We start from the raw sequence: 19,195 nt of genomic DNA on the forward strand, positions 1-19,195 counted from the left end.
TTAATTTATAGACACATTTAATTTACTGGAGTTTTAAACTCATCCTGTCAAGGCCTGGATTTAGGCTTTGTTAGGGTGGCTCAAGAGTAGCTCTTACTCTAGGGCTCTAGTACTCCTATTCCTGTGGTGTGGTCTTTTTCATGTCTCAGCTGAATGCCTCAGGTGTTATATCTTTCCATTCTGGCTGGTTCCAAACTGCAATATTTCCCAGACTATAAGACTTCCTCTGACTCACAGACCCCCAGTAACAATTTGGTGGCATGGAGTCTTACCATATTTGTACACAGTTTAGCACTTGGCCAAAGACAAGAGATCCCTTCTTTCCAATACCCTAATCCACAAATTCCAGCCATCCCAGAAGCCCTGAACGCAAACTCTGTTTCTTCTGCCAGGCAAGATGCTGCTCTCTGAGTTCTAGTCCTCTGTACAACAATTTGTACAGTGCCAGGAGAAAGCCAAGATAAGTTTTGAGGTTACCTTATATCTTTTCATTTTATCCATAATCACAAGTCTGTCCTGTTTTCTAATACCTAAAAATAGTTGCTTCAGACTTCCCCGGTGGTCCAGTGGGTAAGACTCTGCCCTCCCAATGCAGGGGGTCCGAGTTCGATCCCTGGTGGGGGAACGAGATCCCACATGCATGCTGCAACTAAGAAGTCCACATGCTGCAACTAAGAAGTCCACATGCCACAACTAAGAGTCCACATGCCGCAACTAAGAAATCCGCAAGCTGCAACTAAGAAGTCCGCATGCCCCAACTAAAGATCCCACATGCCGCAACTAAGCCCGGCTCAACCAAAATAAATAAATAAATTTTAAAAATGCATGTTAAAAAAAAAAGTTGCTTCACATGTTATGTCCAGTTTTATAGTTGTTTACAGCAGGAAAATAATTCCAATACCCAATAATCTATCATGGCCAGAACTGAGAGTTTGTGTTTTGATATTTAATGTGTGTATAAATGGGAAGTCCATTTACTCTGTATCTGTCCTCTGGGAGGACATATACATACTAACTCTTCTATGCATAACATTATCAAGACATACATACACTTAATACTGTTAAGACTAAGAAAAAAGAAAACACTAATTTGTCATCTTTTCAGGTGCTGCCATCTTATATCCTCATAGATTTGATTTCTATATCATTCCTTAACTATTTATCTCCTCTGTACTCTTTCTAGCCTTCTATTCCTGTCTTAAAACCCAGAGACTAAACCTAAATTTAATAATGCCCTGCACTCTAGTGCTCGGTCTGATCTTGGTGTAATAGACAGATGTTGTTTTTTTTTCCTTCTTTCATCACACCACCACCACCTCCCACCCCTGCTTTCCCCACCTTGGTGTCCATACGTTTGTTGTTTGTTCTCTACATCTGTGTCTCTATTTCTGTCTTGCAAACCAGTTCATCTGTACCAGTTTTCTAGATCCCACATATATGCGTTAATATACGATATTTGTTTTTCTTTCTGACTTACTTCACTCTGTATGACAGTCTCTAGGTCCATCCACGTCTCTACAAATGACCCAATTTCGTTCCTTGTTATGGCTGAGTAATATTCCATTGTATAAATGTACCACATTTTCTTTATCCATTCGTCTGTCGATGGGCATTTACGCTGCTTCCATGACCTGGCTATTGTAAATAGTGCTGCAATGAACACTGGGGTGCATGTGTCTTTTTGAATTATGGTTTTCTCTGGGTATATGTCCAGTAGTGGGATTGCTGGGTCATATGGTAATTCTATTTTTAGTTTTTTGAGGAACCTCCATACTGTTCTCCATAGTGGCTGTATCAATTTACATTCCTACCAACAGTGCAAGAGGGTTCCCTTTTCTCCACACCCTCTCCAGCATTTGTTGTTTGTAGATTTTCTGATGATGCCCATTCTGACTGGTGTGAGGTGATACCTCACTGTAGTTTTGATTTGCATTTCTCTAATAATGATGTTGAGCAGCTTTTCATGTGCCTCTTGGCCATCTGTATGTCTCTTCTGGGACATTGTTGTTTTAATGTGGCCAGAACATCAGCATTCCTTTGGGAAAAATTTCTTCCCCAAATTCAGTAATGTGGTTCTAGAGAGAAATGCTCCATTCTTAAATTACTCCACCCCTGTGGCCATAGTTGATTGGTTCAAGCAGTAGCCATCTACCCCAACTTGAACCAACCAAAGTTCTTCCCTGGCAATTTTTTCACTGAACTTGAGGAAAAAAATATTAAATCTCTAATGGTTAGAGATACAGGATTTGCAGTTGTTAGCGCCATATTCCCTGTCCAGGGAGGAAACAAATCTTCAGTGAAAGAAAATGATTAGCTGACAAGCAGAGAAGCAAGTCAGAGAAAGAAGAAAGAGACAGAAATACATGCTGGTATCTCCTGATGGTGTTCTAGTCCCTAATTTCAGATGTTTCCAAGGCCTACAGGTATCTTGTACTCCTTCTGTGCTTCAGTTATATGAAATACCTGTTTTCCTTCAATAAATTCTGTAAGATAGTTCATGTTGGATTTCTGTCATTGTCCTAATATTTTGAAAAATGAGGGAATTACGTTTTGGGGTCTTATTCACTAAACGCCTATTAATATAGCTCATATTCATGTAAAATTTAAAATTACAGTACTACGTACTAGGTTCATACCTGCCTGTGCCTATTATGACAACATCCGGTAATTCTTTTGACACAGGCATTTCAACCAGATACCTCCATCTTGTATCTCCAAGATGCAATTATGCACCCTTTGGCAGTTTGCATTATTAATCTGGGAAGATGATACACTAACATTCAAGTCTATAACCTAACCCTAAACCCTAAATCCTAACCCTAACATTCTGATTATCTACTATTTTTGATTTATCTATTTTTGATTATCTACTATAATGGTATTTTGATAAAATTTTACATAAATGATTTCTTTCTACCAAGATTCCACTTCACAACAATATAGAGGATATGTATTAACTTTCATGTTGATAGAAACTGAGTCTCAGAAATGTTAAGAAACTCGCTAAGGGCAAAAAGTTCTAGCATTAGGACTAGACCTTATAATTCAATCAGGGTATTAGTCCCTTAACCTGGAAAGTCTATTTCGATTAAGGCAATCCCAGATTACTTTAACTTTTTGAGAAGTCACATGGCACTATAGGCTCATATTGAATTTAAAATCTACTAATAGCCTTTGGTATTTTTCATAAGATGGCAAGTACCCTAGTTTTTCTCCATCCAGAATATATATAAAGCAATATTATTACATTTCAGTGCAAGACATTTATTCCTATTGAAGTGCTGTCCAAGTTCTCTGCTCTTCCTTATTGATCTTCCTGAACTTTGATTTTCATCTAATGTACTTATTTCCATCAGTGTGTCTAACAAAAACATAGATTGTGTTTAAGTCTGATGAAAATGTCCAGAGCCACCCGTAAGTGTTTACACCTGCAGAACGACATCCATCCATACCCATGTCTGTATGTATACACTTTGAGTATGATTATTAACCGGCTCTGAATTTATCTGGACCTATATGTAGCCTATATTTGCCCATCCAACATTTACTGAGCATTTACTTTGTAGCAGAGCCGTCAGTACCCCCACCCACATACTCTCAGGCCCTCCTATTATAGTGTATGCCCACCCAACTTCAACCTGCCTGAGGGCTTCCTTTGGAGGTCCTTCCCATCCCCACCTGTGTGCACGGCAGCCCAGACATGCTGGAGAAAACATGCTGGAGAATTAACACCTAGAAGCAGCCCTTAACCAATGACTGGAGGTATTTGCCATATAAATACCCCAGCTCCTTTGCCTTCGGTAGGATAGTTCTGAAGTCGTCTACCTTGATTCTAGAGTAATAAACCACTTGACAATGCACCCTTTATAAGCCGCCTTCCCAGTTTTTTCCTAGGATCATTTTCCAAAGTAAACTATTTGTATTAAAATCCTTGTCTCAGGATCTGCTTCTGAGGAAACCTACCTAAGACAAACATTTAATTTTCACCCAAACTAAAATGACCTTTAAAACCTTTCACCATTATTATCTGTTTTGCAGATGAGAAAACTGCAGTAAAATAACTTGCCTAAGGCCAACATTTGGTAAATGGCAGAGTCAGGAGTGGATTCCAAAGACTACCATGGTGTGTGGCCTCCCATGGCCTCCTCTGTAATCTGCTCACTGCCTTCTTTGGATCAGGCTCTACCAAGACCATGGCATTTGCCTAATCAAAACTCTGTGTGTGTGTCTGTGTGTGTGTGTGTGTGTGTGTGTGTGTGTGTGTGTGTGTGTGTGTGTGTGTGTGTGTGTGTGTGTGTGTGTGACAGAGAGAGAGAGAGAGAGAGAGAGAGAGAGAGAGAGAGAGAGAGAGAGAGAGAGGGAGGGAGGGAGGGAGGGAGGGAGGGAGAGAGGTGGGGTGGGGAGGAGAGTATTACATTCTCTCAGTCACTTAACTCCAAGTCCTGCCTCTGACAGTAGGGTTGAAGATTAAAGTCTGCAGTTTTTTTTGTTTTGTTTTGGTCTTTCTGGATACCGGGAGTTCAACATCTCAGTGCTGAAGCTGGGAGTGGGCTGAATGTGATGTGGGGTGTCAAGTACAGGACACGAATAAGGTATTTCAGTGCTGTGCAACCAAAGTACCCTATGTTTATTCTTGACTTTCCTCTTCCCTCTTTAAGACAGACATAGCACTCTGTTTCATCACCCAAGAAAATTAGACTAGATTCCTTTGAATTTTCTGGAATTCGTAATCATCTATTTTTCTTAGGTTTGAGAATACTTTTCTTTTTAAGATCTCAATAGGGAAAATTATAAGCATATACCATAGTAGGCAAAAACAATGTAAGGGACCTCTATGGACCTATCTGGCTTCAACAATGATCAGAACATGGCCAATTCATCTATACTCCACTCACTTTTCCCTCCCATATTATTTAAAAGCAAATACCAAACATGATATTTCATCAGTAACTATTTCAGTATGTATTTTAAAAAATAAGAACTCCTAAGAAAAAGAAAACCCAATGCGTCATTAACATGCCTCAAATAAAATCGATAGTAATTCCTTAATATCATTAAATATCCATTCAGCATACAAATTTCCAAGTACATATAATTATATAATAATTATGAATATGTGTGTGTGTACATTTAGAAAAAAGGTTAACATGTTAAGACTGGTTGAAATGTCCCTTAAATCTCTTTTAGTCCAGAGAATCCTCCTCTATCTGTCTTGCAATTTTCAGGGCACACTTTCTCAGTTAACTGAAGCTAAGTCCATCTCGGGCAGATGTTGGTGGTTGCTGACCAGGTAACAGGACTCTGAGCCACTGAGGGCAGAGACGGTGGGGGAACCACAGGCACAGTAATTGTGGGGAATAGGTCCTTCCAGGTTCATTTAAAGCAGTGCCAAACAGTCAGGTGGACCCCAGTCACCACACACTCAGCTCATCCTTGGCAATAACTGAAGACAAAGTCCAGCAGCCAGGAGTGTGGCAACTACAGCTGTCTTCTGGAAAGCAACACATCAGAAGCCTGAGTGACTCACTGTGTGTCTTGAACTACCTGTGAGTGGAGGGAAATGGTGAACCCACCAAAGGAGGTTTGGGTGGAGTCAATCTGGAACCCAGGATGCAAGTGAGCTGGGGAGGAAGAAGGGGGGAAGGGAGCATGAAAACATCCCTATGCACCTGGCATTAAATAAGTGAATGCAAAATTAACCAAAAGGATTAACTGCTCACCAGACTTAAGGATGCTCTGTAGGCTGTAACTACATTCTAACAAGATAGACTCATAAATCATAATGCTGGGACATTTCTTGGCTTCCTAAATGTCCTGGGTGCCTCCTTTAAATGGGGCTCTTCACAAGATGACAAAAACAAGTCCTGCGGGAACAGCGGTTCACAGACATCCGTGAAGGGAAGCCAGCCAAAGTTACCTTTGCTCCCCTACCCCAGAAATTCCCAAGTGACTTCATCCTTGACTGCCTTACTACTCTGGTTACTCCACTCTCTCCTTCACTCTAAAGCTGCCAGTCTCTGCTTTCCCTCCCCCCTCAAGAACAGTACCTCTGGTCCCTACTCCCTTTGTTCATTTCAACTAATTGCTGGTGTCCCTCTAATCTAAGCTCCATCCTAGCAGCATCTTCTGCCTGAAGATTTTAATAAGAACCTCAGCAGGCTCTCCAGGGCCCTTGACCACTCTTTGGAAAAAACCAAAGCAGACAACATGTCCTCCCTCACACCACTGCCCACCATCTCCGCAGAAGAATCACAAACGTACCAAACTGTAGCATCTTTGTGCTTCTGCTACGTATCTTTCCCAGTTGCTACTTCTTAAGATTCTCTTAGAAAGTTAACAGAGACACAAGATTTTTCCACTGTTTCTGTTTCCCTTCAGCAAAACCCTGCTGACTTTCCCTATACATAAAAGAAAAAAAAAAAAAAAAACTCACCTCTTGACTTTTAAGTTAATGGGAGCATTTTTTGTTTCCTTCATTTATTACAACTATAATCAGTCACGTTTATCATAATTCACATTTAGCATTGGAAAGAAATGAGTAACTACTTTTCTTTTCTTGTAATGTTTTTAAGTCCTCATTAGAATCATTTTAGTTGCCAAGCAACCTTCACTTTTATGCCTCATATGTGAAGAGATGAGGCCAGAATTATTTTTTAAAATCAATTTTAGGATGGAATAGCAACTTCGTGTGCCAGCACACCTCTTTATAAATGCTAATACTGATTTTAAGATCATAATTGTTTAAAATGTGAATTAGGAAAAGCAAAGAGGTAATTGTAGTCAATCTACCATAAAAAAGTTAATATGACTGCAGTACCTAAACACGCATAGAAGAGAATCTAGTATACCCAACTGTGTCGACAGTGCTTATCTTGCTTTTGGTGGTAGAATGGATGAATGCAATTTTCTTCTTTTTGCTAGTCTGTATTTTATAAGCTTTCTATAGTGAACATAAATAATTTAAAAAGTTATTAAAATGTTAGCAATTATACTCCAATAAAGATGTTTTAAAAAAGTTATTAAAATTTAAAAAGTAAGACAGGAGAGCTGAGTTACAATTAGATCTTTGTAAATACAAATATGAGAAGATGGATGTTAGCTGACCTTCCTGTGGTAATCATTTCATAATATGTCAATCAAACCATTATGCTGTACACCTTAAACTTATACAGTGATGTATGTCAATTATGTCTCAAAAAAAAACTGGAAAAAAAGTAAGTATGTGAGCTGAGTTATAGTTAGATCTTTGTAAATACAAGAACTTATAAAGTAGTGGGAATTAAATGAGAATATGTATATAAAAATATTAATATAAACACTGTGCTGTTCATAGTAAATACTCAAAAGGTAACTATTACTAGAAAAAATTTCAACGTCTACGTACGTGGTATATTTTATGTTATGTACATTTTACCACAATAAAAAAGTCTATGTAAGTACAATATAGATTCAGTCTATACTAATAATTTAGGGAAAAAAATCTGTTTAAATTTGGTTGGTCTTTTAAGTCTTCACCCTAAGGATACTGGCTCTTCTAATAATCAAAAGTACTTGCTTTAAAAAAAGACAAATTCCCAAAGGACTTACAAGTTCACAGTCAACATCATGATTGAGACCCCATTACGCCTTCTCCCAGACATTTTCAGTCTCAGAAATCATTTCAGGAGTCTGACAGTGAGGGGAAATTGAGGCTCTGAGTTACAAAGTGACAGTCCAAGTGCTCTGCGTTTAAGCCAATGACAACCTCAAAAACAAGACTGAAGGCTTCTTTTTTTTTTTTTTTCAGCAAAAACTGTTGACAAAGTTTTTCTGATCATCCACAATAGTGGAATATGGAATTATATCATACAATAGATTTAATAAAACTTTTATTAAAATGACGATGGAATAGTCACAAAGTCTTTGGAATAGGGATTCTTTTTTCAAGTTCAGAGTTAATAAAGGAAAAGATAAAGGAAACATGAAAAATTTAACTACATAAAAATGTAATATTTCATTAATGTCCCCAAAACAACATAAAAACTGAAACGAGAGTGAGGAAAAAAAAATGCCTGTAGCAAATGCCAATCAAAGAGTTAACAGGCTTTTTTTTTTTAACCATAAAAAGCTTTCATAACCTCTAATAATAAAAACATTAAACAAGTGATAAATAGGCAAAGATATGGACAGCTCACAAAGTTAGAAACATAGTTAGCAAACAAACTTATGAAAACACACTCAACAAAAGCTTGGTTTTATGTATCAATAGTGCCTGTTACCAGATAGAGAGAAATGAAGGCAAACGATTAAACAGATGGAATCAGAAACGAAGAGAGACAGCGTATAATGTTAGCATTTATGAAGAACAGAAGTCACAAAACTGAGGTTTAGTTGATCAGAAATAAGGGAAAGTTTCATCAGGGAGAATTTTTAGAGGAGGTAAATTAAAAAAAACAAAAACACAGAATAACTTCGACTCCAAAATGAGAATCTCTCAGTCTTAAATTTCCACTGTGACATTTTTTTTCTTTTTACTGTTACATAAGTTTCAGGTGTACAACACTATAATTCAATATTTGTATATACACTACACAGTGATCACCCCCAAAAGTCTACTTACCATCTGTCACCATACAATTGGCCCTCTTCACCCCTTTCACCCACCCCCCCAGCCCCCTTCCCCTCTTGTGACCACAGATCTGACACTTCAAAAAAATTTCTCAAATTCACTGACATGTGACTCCTTATCGGTAAGAGATATGGTTCCTTTTCTTTGAAGAACACATGGAGAGTTGTTTATAAGATAATTAGATGAAAGTAGCAAAACAATGGCAAATAACACTTTCCCCTAAACAGGTAACACAAAGTAAAATTTCCAGTTTTCAGCTTCCCGCCTTTGCCCTTTGCCGTGTAAGCATCCTCTGTAGCTGGGGGAAGGCGCTGGTAAAAGCTTAACGATGGCCTCTCCAGGGGTGGGGTCGAGACAAACCCGATTGGTAGCGTTTGCCCCTTTCCCTGGAATAAATACTCCCAACACAGGGAACGTCAAGCTCCTGGCGTGACTTTCACGGACCACGGAGCTGGGAAGAGACGCAGCTATCTCCACACCACTATGTGTATATGTATGATACGTATGTGCTATACGTGTATAGCATATCACTATATAGCATCTGTACCATACAGACACAGTGGCCATCTCAAGAAGATGGATGACAGTAAAATGTGGTAATACACTAGGAAATGATGAGTTTTGAGGGCTTATTTTTATTTTTAATATAACTGTAAGTTTATATAATTTAATTTTTATTGATGCCTGTATTTAGCAATTGGCCTGCTAAACTCCTGATAACGTAACAACCTGCTCTCACAGAGTAAGACTTTCAAGATTGTGACAGCATCCCGTCAAGTGTGGTGCCCTGTGCATCTGCGTAGGACGTGCGTAGCTGACCCTGCTTCTTCTCTCGCTCTTTCCCTGCTGTCTTCCTCATAACCACTCTAGGACAACCCCAACTAGCTGGTAGCCCAAACTACCTGCAGACCAAGGCACCAAGTCCAGCAGCTGTCACAGCTCCAGGCAGAAGCAGGCAGGTCCTACCAACAGGAGGTGGGCCAGGGGTGGGTCTGCACTTCAGATAACCTTCCCTGGTGGTCTCACTGCCAACCACAGCCAACAAGTGAACACACCATTTTTGCTTTCACGTTATTTCCTAATGTGTTTCCATCACGGACTTAACAACCGTCATGTCAATATAGGGCCTTAAAAAGTCTGCTGCAAAAGCAGCACTTTTGAAGAAGTGCTCAGAGGAGCACGTCTCCAGTTCCCTCAGCTAAGCCACTACTTCTGGGTCTCTGACCCACGGGGAACTGGCATACACTAGGGAGCCAGGCCCCCAGCATCACACGAAACGGGTCTGAGTGTGGCTTAAAGGTGGAAATGCGCATGGGGAATGCTGCCTTTGAGTGCAAGGAACCGAATCATAGTAATAATAGACCACCACTTTCCGTTTATTTCCACGGCCCAAAGACTGACAGGCGGGAAGTTTTCAAAAGAGTTCCTGCATTTGAAAAGGGATAGAAATACAGGAAAATCTGGGCTTCCCTGGTGGCGCAGTGGTTGAGAGTCCGCCTGTCGATGCAGGGGACACGGGTTCGTGCCCCGGTCTGGGAAGATCCCACATGCCGCGGAGCAGCTGGGCCCGTGAGCCATGGCCGCTGAGTCTGCGCGTCCAGAGCCTGTGCTACACAATGGGAGAGGCCACAACAGTGAGAGGCCCGCGTACCGCAAAAAAAAAAAAAAAAAAAAAAAAATACAGGAAAATCTGACAGCAGTGGGACCAGAGTTGCAAACCTGCTCAAAGGCAGGCCTCTCTCTAGTTAGATCTGGACTGATTGCTTTAGAGATGGCCAGGACACTGGCTTCGCCTCGTGATTGTCTAGTTCATATAGTTGAAAACCTATTTGCTCTATCGTTTTTCAAAGGATTTGTATTCTTTAAGTTTTCCGTGTTTCCCTAGAAAGCCTGAGAAAATGCTCTGGGATGTCCAAGAAGCAAGTGTGCTATAGGATGGTATTTCTCAAAATCAGTTTGTGGGGTCACCTCCTTCAAAACCACGACTGAATGAAAAGCTCTGGAGTTGACCCTCAGGAACCTGAAAGTTGAACACACCCCACAATGATGACTATTCATGCTGAAGCTGGAAAACCTCTTGTAGAGTGGAGAGAACAGGAGTGTCAGAGTTCAGATCTCAGCGGTTCTCCCACTAATGAGTTTGGCCACTTTCCACAGGTTACTAACATTCCTGAGCTTCAATTACCTGTTAATTAAAAGAGCAAAATAATATCCACCTCACAGAGTTGTTGTGAAGATGAATGGGGCCAATTCAGGTAAAGGCCCAGCCCGCCAGGCCTAAGAAAGGAGGAGATGGGAAATTCCCTCTAGTCACTGTACCTCACACCTGGAGAGGGCAGACATGCCAGCCTATCACAGATGCAGCAAGGAGGCTCCTTGCCAATATACAGCATCCCAATCAGAGAATACGAATTCACTCCAGAGGGCTAAGAACAGCCATGCCCGCGAGCTGCTCTGATGCCCAGGAGCCTCAGGACGTGGGTGCCCAAAGGACCATCCTATACATATGATATCTTGCAACCGTGACTCCCAGAGATGGGAGATGCCACTGAGGAGGCTGCTGGGACAGCTGTGGTCTTCTTCCCAAAGAGCCTGTCTTCACAATGGCCAGCTTTCCTGTCCCTACACTTGGCTTTGTTCCTTGGAGTTGCTGGTTCCTGGGTCCGACCACCCTCAACATCATGGCCCTTGGCGCCTGGTCTTGTGCTTTTGTTGCCTCTGGGCACTCGGCTTTGGTGCACAGACTAAGTTGCAGAGGGGTGAGGAACACTGAATCTTCCCTCTGCCACGGAGGGAACAACAGTCCCAACGAGTGTGTGTTTGCCTTTTTTGGATCTAACTTTAAAAATAGATGTAGTGTTTTACCCTTAATAAGCTGAGGTCTGTACAATGCTTTTAACATCCAACTGCAGGAAATACATCTATTAGTGGTACGGGAAATATACCTATTAGTCTGGAGGTTTCTTTCGTTTGGGAGATACAATGCACACACTAATTTAAATTAATTCAGAATCTGTTTGAGAATTCCAAGCAGATATCTGGTATACAGATGGAGGCCAATAAATGTTTCCTACATTGAATGGAGTTTAATTTCTAATCTGGGAGACACCAGGCCTGCAGACTGTGGGCACAGAGTGCAGACTTGTCCTGTGGGGCATGCAGGTCCCCCCGAGTGAAGGGAGCTTGCCCTAGGAGAAGGACCTCAGCATGGCCCAGCTCAGCTTTCCAGAGGCTTCTGGGAGTGTGTTTTCTCTTTAGACTGGGCTGGGGGGCTGGGGGCATGAGGCAAGTTGTTTCAGTTCTCACAGGCTCCACTTATCGTCTCCTCTGTCCATAGAGACACTAATACCTGCCCTATTTCAGAGTTGTTTTGAGTTTCAAAGAAAATGGATACATATAGCCCTCCAAGGAAGAAATAAACAACACACCGTAAATAAGACACTAGCTAAGCTGCGTTTCCTTTCTCGCTGTCGGGTAAGACAAAGATGTGGAGTTTCTTCCCACACTCGACCTGGGAGCAGGAGAGCTGCGTGCTGAGGGTCCCTTGCTGGGACATGTCTGCAGTTTACTTTCTGAGGCTGTCAGAAGTTGTCTTGCATTCAGAGGGGGCCAGAATTGGGACATCTGAAGCCTTCCATTCGGGCCTCGAAGCTGGCAGCCCTCTTACAAAGTGAACACGTTATAAAAAGCCCGGATGATCTCATAGGTCTTTCCTACCTCTGAAACAGATGGTGTGATTCACACACATTTGACATCAACGTACCCGTGTTGTGATGATTTGCCTCATTATGCTCAGTGGAAGAGTGGATTAATGAGCAATGATATGGTGACAATGTAAAGCATGACCTCTGATTAAAACAGAAGGTGCGAGTGGGTTGTTTCATGGTGAAAGCAACACACTATGACTCAAGGCTCTGAATTTCTAATCAGAGATCTGTAACCTTGTATGTGGCGTCGGGAGGCTTGCTACAGGCCTTAATTTATACGTGCTGGCCACCCATGCCTAACAGCCTTGTAATAAGTCCTTCCTCTGAAATGAATGGTTAATAATACTAAAGAGAGAGCCATCGGTAAAGACTGCCAAATGCCCAGGATGCCTTAGACAGCAGTCAGACTATTAGCTGGAGCTGCTAGAAAAATGCAAATCCCACACTGCTTTTGCCCTTCCGGTCAACCATCTACCCAGGCCAGTGCTATCCCATGGACTTTCTGCAAAGAAGGGAGTATTTTCTACTTACTCTGTCCAGCAGCAGGTACCACTTGTGGCTATTGAGCACTTGAACTATGGCTGGTGAAGCTTAGGAACTAAATTTTACATTTGATTTAATTTTAATTAAGCAAAATGTCTACATAAATAGCCACAGGTGGGTAGTGGCTGCCATACTGGTCAGCACAGCTGTAGCCAGTTCAAACCTCTTCAAGGCATCTGCATCAAGGTGAGGTTGAGACAGTAGTAAAAAGTAGATGGACTAATTAGTCAGTCTGTGTTCAAAAGAGGTTTTATTTCCTCCCTTTTTTTTTTTCAAGTTGTTGGGAGGAGTGGCTGAAACCTGAGTCTGAAGGGAGAGATGACCCCCCCCCGCACCACTCCCCCTGATAAAAAAAACTTTCCCCACACTTTGGTAGTGCTATTTCCCTCGCTTTCCATGGGTATTCAAATGAGAAGACTTCTAAACTCATGAGCAAAAAACTAAGCTCGATTGTTTTACTCTAAAGCAAAAACTCTTCTTTACGAACCAGAGAAAATAACCAGTAAGGTAAGTTTCAAGAGAAGCATCAGCCTCGCGTTACTGTTCTCGGATCACGTCTGAGGAAACCTCCAGAAGCACAAGCAATGTCCTACCGTGGATAGCTGCCTGTCACGATCCAGCTTTGGCTCCCCGGCCCCCAGCTCTAGCTCCACACCCCTGCCCCACTAGACACGTCCACTGATTCGCAGACAATTCGCAGACAAAAGGGTCATCTCCCATTCCCTCCAGACATAGGGTGTCTTTTCTTTTTTGCCTCTTTCATGTAAATTCTGTGGCAGGAAACCCTGCAGGACCTCAGGTGCAAACCCTTGCCTCTGATGGCTCCTTGCTGCCTTCTGGCAGCATTCCCACGCCCTGCACGAGAGGGGTTTGAACAGACCGCGGCTGCTCTCCCTAGTCTACGCCCTCACCTTTGGTGTGAACTCGCTCAGAGTCTACATGGTTTAAAGAATTTATTCTTCCTGCACACCTTACCTTAACATTGCCCTGGCTTTGGTACATTTTTTCTTTCCCCGAACGGTGCATTCCTCAGGTATTCTAAGCTTGAATAATGGAATAGAGGTTCGGTCACTGTAATTCTCTCATGCAATGCCCAGCCAAGTGTCAGATGCAATTAGGGGCTTAATTAGGGGCTACTGAGACTTCATGATAATGGATAAAAGACTGTTAGACTCAATGGCTTTTTTTTAAAAATAGCTTTGGGATTTTAAGGTACTTTTCAGTTCAACATAATTCAGGAAACAGTATCTTTAGCCCTGCTAGGATTCACTGAGGGGAGTGGGTCAGGCTTGGTCATTTTTTATTTCGCAGGACCTCAGAATCGGTCATGTATTTTTCAGGTTGAGGTCATGATGATTTGAAGGTTAGGGCAACAGCCTTGAACTGAGTGGGCAGCTAAATGACTGGCAGGGGAGGAAGAAAGATGGCATGATAAAACTATTGTTGGACCTTGTTTTCTCAACAGTGAAATGGAAAGAGAATAAGAATGCTTATTCATGAAATAGTCACAGTGCCCTGCTAAAGACCAGTAAATAAGACTATCACGACTGTATGAGGAACTTTGCAGCTTATCAAGTCGGGAACCAGGTGAAAGTAAAGTGCATAATGAATAATGGCTCGTTACAGCCATGCTTCCACCCATCCCCCCATCTTCTAGCTTATCTCCTTGCATGGATATTTTCCACAGAGATTATTTTGAAATAGAAAACCATTCATTCTGCTCCCAAATTCATCCCAGCTGAAAGACTAAAGTGTAACTAAATAGAAATTTAATTAAAATTTAATGCTAAACTAGTAAAAATACTCCCTCTTTTCCAAGTTAAAAAAAATCGATAATAAACAAGAAAGCAGTGATTCTCAAAGTGAGGTTCTCGGAGCAGCTGCAGCAGCATCACCCGGGAAAATGACAGAAATGTAAATTCTCGGGCCCTACCCCAGACCTGCTAGAGCGGCCAGCCTGCGGGTGGGGCCCAGCAATCTGTTTTACAAAAAACCTCTGTGTGATTTCGCAGAACATTTGAGAACCGCTGCTTTAAACCAAATGGTGGAATCACGAAAACTATTCTTTTTTTTTTAACATCTTTATTGGAGTATAATTGTTTTACAGTGGTGTGTTACCTTCTGCTGTATAACAAAGTGAATCAGCTATACATATACATATATCCCCCCAAAAACTATTCAATGTTTTGCTAAATTGTACTAAATGAGAATCTCCAAAATGTCAGTTTTTTCTGAATTCTACAAATAAGGTTTGACTGAGCACTAAACAGGTCCAGCCAATGAATAATCCCTAGCTCTGAGCTCTAACAGCCCGGCATGTTGTGCTACCTGGGATCTGACCAAGCCTCCCCTATACTCCCTGGGAGGCACCAGGGCAGGGCCGGCTGGTGGTGCTTCTGTGCTGAGACACACATGCTCATCTGCTTCCGGTGGGAGATGGAGGGGTTTCTAAAGGGGCAAGGAGGGGGACCGGTGATATCGAAACTCTATGAATCTTCCATCATTTCTTTTTGGGAACGGGAACAAACACTTAGTACTTTTCAATCACTACTTCACATATAACAATCAAAAGAAAGACAGTGCCTACAAAATTTTAAAAAAAAAGGGCATCTTTGTTGATAATTGCTTGTCAGCTGTGCTAAGTTGCTCATCCCTCACTGTGAGTACGGGTGATGACAGAGTGCACGCCTAGATAACTCCCTGCCCATGTGTCTGTCTGCTCATTTTATAGATCCTCAATCCTCAATCACACTGCTCATTTGCCAGTACCTTTCAGGCACAGACATCTGGCTTTGCCTGGTCCTTTCCTATTGCTCCACAACCACCCTCAAGATTGTGAGGGGAATTATTAAGACTTTATTTTCCAAATGATCCAAAGGCTTTCGAATTTCTATTTGATAACAGCGTTTGCTCACGTAACCTAGTCTTCGTGTGCCCCAAGAACACAAGGACAGAAAAGCACCAGATGTACCACTGCATTTTATCATATTTTTCATCACAAGAAAAACCTCCATCGTGAGAAAATTGGAAATGCAAACTCTCCTCAGTAACTTTTCTTGCTTTAAATCGCGCTTCTCATCACGACCTATTACACCCACATAGTCATGTGCCATAGGCACTGCACAGTCTCCAACATTTCAAAGGCTCAAGAGCTATTTTTAAACCCCAAATGCAATCTAGGTTGCTATTCTATAACGCACTTTTTAAGGAAGAACAAAGTAAGAGAGCGATTTTTATGCATGTGGGCAGTTCGCCAACTCACCGAAAGATTGAACACAGCTGTCGATGAGATCGTCCAGGCTGGCTCCTTTGGCTAAATGTCCCAGAGACACCATCATTCGGAACTGGGTGATCTGGGCCAGGCTGGGATGGGAGGCGAGGGGGCTGCTGGAGGGCTTCCCCTCTAGTCTTGCTTTAGGGGCTGCTCTGCAGCCATGAGAAGGTTTCCTGGGGAAAGAGAAAAGGCAGGGAGAGTAGAGCAGCCAGAGGACGACCACACTGACAGCTCTGCGCTCTGCAGGCAGATTGAAGAGGAAAGGAGTAGAGATACGACAATTAATCCCGGGAGTTGGGCTGATAAGACATACCCCTCCCACTTGGTAAGGGCACCAAACGGACTGGTTGGCTGTTAAAGAGACATCTCTCACACTAATAGCAAGGTGAGACTTCAGGTTGCAAACAGGGCTCCTCAGCCTGGGGTTAGGATTGCTTTGGCCTGCTTTCTCCAGCTCCTGAAAGGAAGAGGCAGACGCAAGACTATTCTTGGCAGTTTTTAGCTCCTAGCAATACATTTTTATTTTAGCCCTGAGACCACTGACTTGGGTCTTAAGAATTATTTAAGTTTGGTCTCATCTTCAGCTAAATTCATTCGTCTTGAGCAACATCAGAGTTACTGTAGAAAGTCAGGTGGCCTCAGAAACATCTTTAAGGATTTTGGGGGAGAAGGCAAAGACCGAGGACCCGCGTGCAGGGGGTGAGGGTTATGGCGGTGGTGTTTAGATGTTAATCTAGCCCTTTTTCACAAATCTCGGTTGGTTCTAAGATTCTGTTTTTCATTACTGATAATCATTCTGAGTCATTTTTATCATTAAACATTATTCTATCAAGTCCTTACTGATTATGAGAGCTTTATTCCAGAAGTGAATACAAAAAGACAAGTCTGAATCTGGAAGTGGCTTTAGAGCCCAAGAGGTCACCTTCCTCCACTTTCACTTAGCTTTATCTTTGGTCATGACCTCAACAGTATAAGTCAAGTTGTTTGCAAAATGATATCAGTAGGTTAATTAAGCATTTTATTTTTCCTTCCATTAAAAAAATAAACATAACATACAGAGACATATCTATCATCTTTGAAGGTTTACTAGTGATACGTGTTGTTGCTGATAACTCCTTTGAGTATATTCTCCTCTCCTTACTGTGGCTTTGGCTATTTCATGTTTATTACCAAAGAGGAGATGAAGAAAAGAAATATATCGGAGATCCATAACTTTAACTAACCACTATATATTTGATAAACACATGATGGCATTAATTAATCAATAAGTACTTAGCCTATGAGCAACACATGTGTGATAGGCCAGAGAGGACCAGTGAGATGGTCTGTGAAAGTACTTTGCAAACTGTAAAACATACTCATTATGTGTTAGTTGTTGTAGTATGAAGGTGATCTGGAAGTTCCTTAATACAAAAATCTAGTTGGAGAATCAGAACCAGACCAAGAAAAGATAACTCTATAAATCTTAAATAACTGTCCTGTGAGTGTCAAGGGCAAAAAGTGTGATGTTCTCAGAGGAGGGAAAACCAGTTCTAGGTGGAGTGTTGAGGAAAGCTTCTTGATAAGATGTAACCTCACCCAGAAGGGACTGAAGAAGTACTCAGATCAAAATAAAATGCTGGGGCACACATGGATTTTGGGAAACCACCCTGTTAAAAAGACAGTGGGACCACTCAGTACAAAGCCAGACTCGTGAAGGGAACACACTGACCTTCGAGTTCCCTTTCAAAGGAGCTCCAGAATGTTGGTCTGGCATTGGCTGCTGCCACCTGTTCCAACCTAGGATGGGCTCAGTGAAATCCAATCAGAAACTGGCGCTTGGGAATCTGCTAACCCAAGGCAGTGATTTCTGAAAGATCAGGTTGGTGTTACAGGACTTGATCAAGTTTCTGGTCATTACTGATTTTTACCCAGGCCCTGTGATAGCCCCAAGATCAGATCAGCATCTGAAAATGAAAGAAAATAATGGCCACTCTGAATTGAGTACCTTTGATAGGGCAGGCTCTGGGCTGGGGATTTACATGGTCTTCAAAGCTTACAGCCCAGAAAGATGTTATCTCCATTTCACGATGCTGAAACTGAGTCTAAAAGAGGCTGAATGACATAGACAAGGTTGTAGAACTCATATGTGCTTGATCTGGGATTTGTACTTGGCACCTCTCTGGTTTGGTTTAATAAATATTTACTGTGCCTGGGACTATGCACCTTTCACTACATCAGAATTAGCAAGAGGAACTGAAAGGTTCAATTCAACTTAAGACAAAAGTAAAAACCTCCAAAAGCATAGCTGATAACATAAAGGCTGAATCTTGGGTCCTACTTCTTTTTCAGGTCCCCCAAAGTCCTCAGACCCCAGAGCTGGATGGCCCCTCCATGGTCATTCTCCAAGCCCTTCACCCATACATGTGGGGGTCTGGGCTCGGAAGGGCAATGTGACTGGGCACCAGTGCAGAGCCAGGCAGAAGCCAAGCCTCCTGTGTCCATGCCATGCTCCCTTCCCTCCGCAGAAGCAGTGATGTCTCTCTAAACCTGGCACTTGTTGTGCAGTGTTGGGATAAGTCAGCTTTTGGCCTTAGCTGCTGCCTCTTCACCATTAAGACCTCTACCCAAGGCAGACTTGGGAAAGATGAAAACAAAGTCCTTCTTGTTAGAAGCCTCTTTTTCTCTTAGGCCTTCCATATTACTTCTCCTTAGCCCCAAGAGAAGAGGCCACGGCAACTGGAGGCTGTCTCCACACACAGCTCTTCCCACTGGGGCCGGGATGTGGGTGTCTACCTCTGTCTCTCATCTGGCCAGTCCAGGAAAAATTCCATTTTCTCCCTCAGTTGGTAGCATCAACAATTCAGGACTCCAAAAACTGCCCTGGCTCTAATTCTGGCAATGTTTCCTAGTGTCACCTGTAGGGGAAACTACTTTGGTGCAGGAGGTGATTCTCAGAGGTAGATGCTTTTTATCAGAACTAGGAGGGACTGGTACAATACAAGCAGAAAGAATGAACTTGAAGGGAGTATTTAGGGGACGGGGAAGGGAGGGTGAGATGCAGTCGGGGGGAGGCCGCTGAGA

At 42.2% G+C, this 19,195-nt stretch overlaps 1 protein-coding gene across 13 annotated transcripts in view; it reads right to left on the bottom strand.

Annotated features, from left to right (window-relative positions):
• Positions 1 to 19,195, bottom strand: part of RASGRP1 (RAS guanyl releasing protein 1) — a 1,027,205-nt gene that overhangs the window by 66,520 nt on the left and 941,490 nt on the right. For all 13 annotated transcript variants that reach the window (XM_073800719.1, XM_073800720.1, XM_073800725.1 and 10 more), the window contains one exon: positions 16,121 to 16,305. In XM_073800719.1, the coding sequence (XP_073656820.1) occupies positions 16,121 to 16,196 (76 nt within the window). In that variant the 5' untranslated portion in view covers positions 16,197 to 16,305. The remainder of the gene's footprint in view (positions 1 to 16,120; positions 16,306 to 19,195) is intronic.

Source organism: Tursiops truncatus, chromosome 2 (assembly GCF_011762595.2).
Source record: "Tursiops truncatus isolate mTurTru1 chromosome 2, mTurTru1.mat.Y, whole genome shotgun sequence".
NCBI classification, from domain to species: Eukaryota; Metazoa; Chordata; class Mammalia; order Artiodactyla; family Delphinidae; genus Tursiops; species Tursiops truncatus.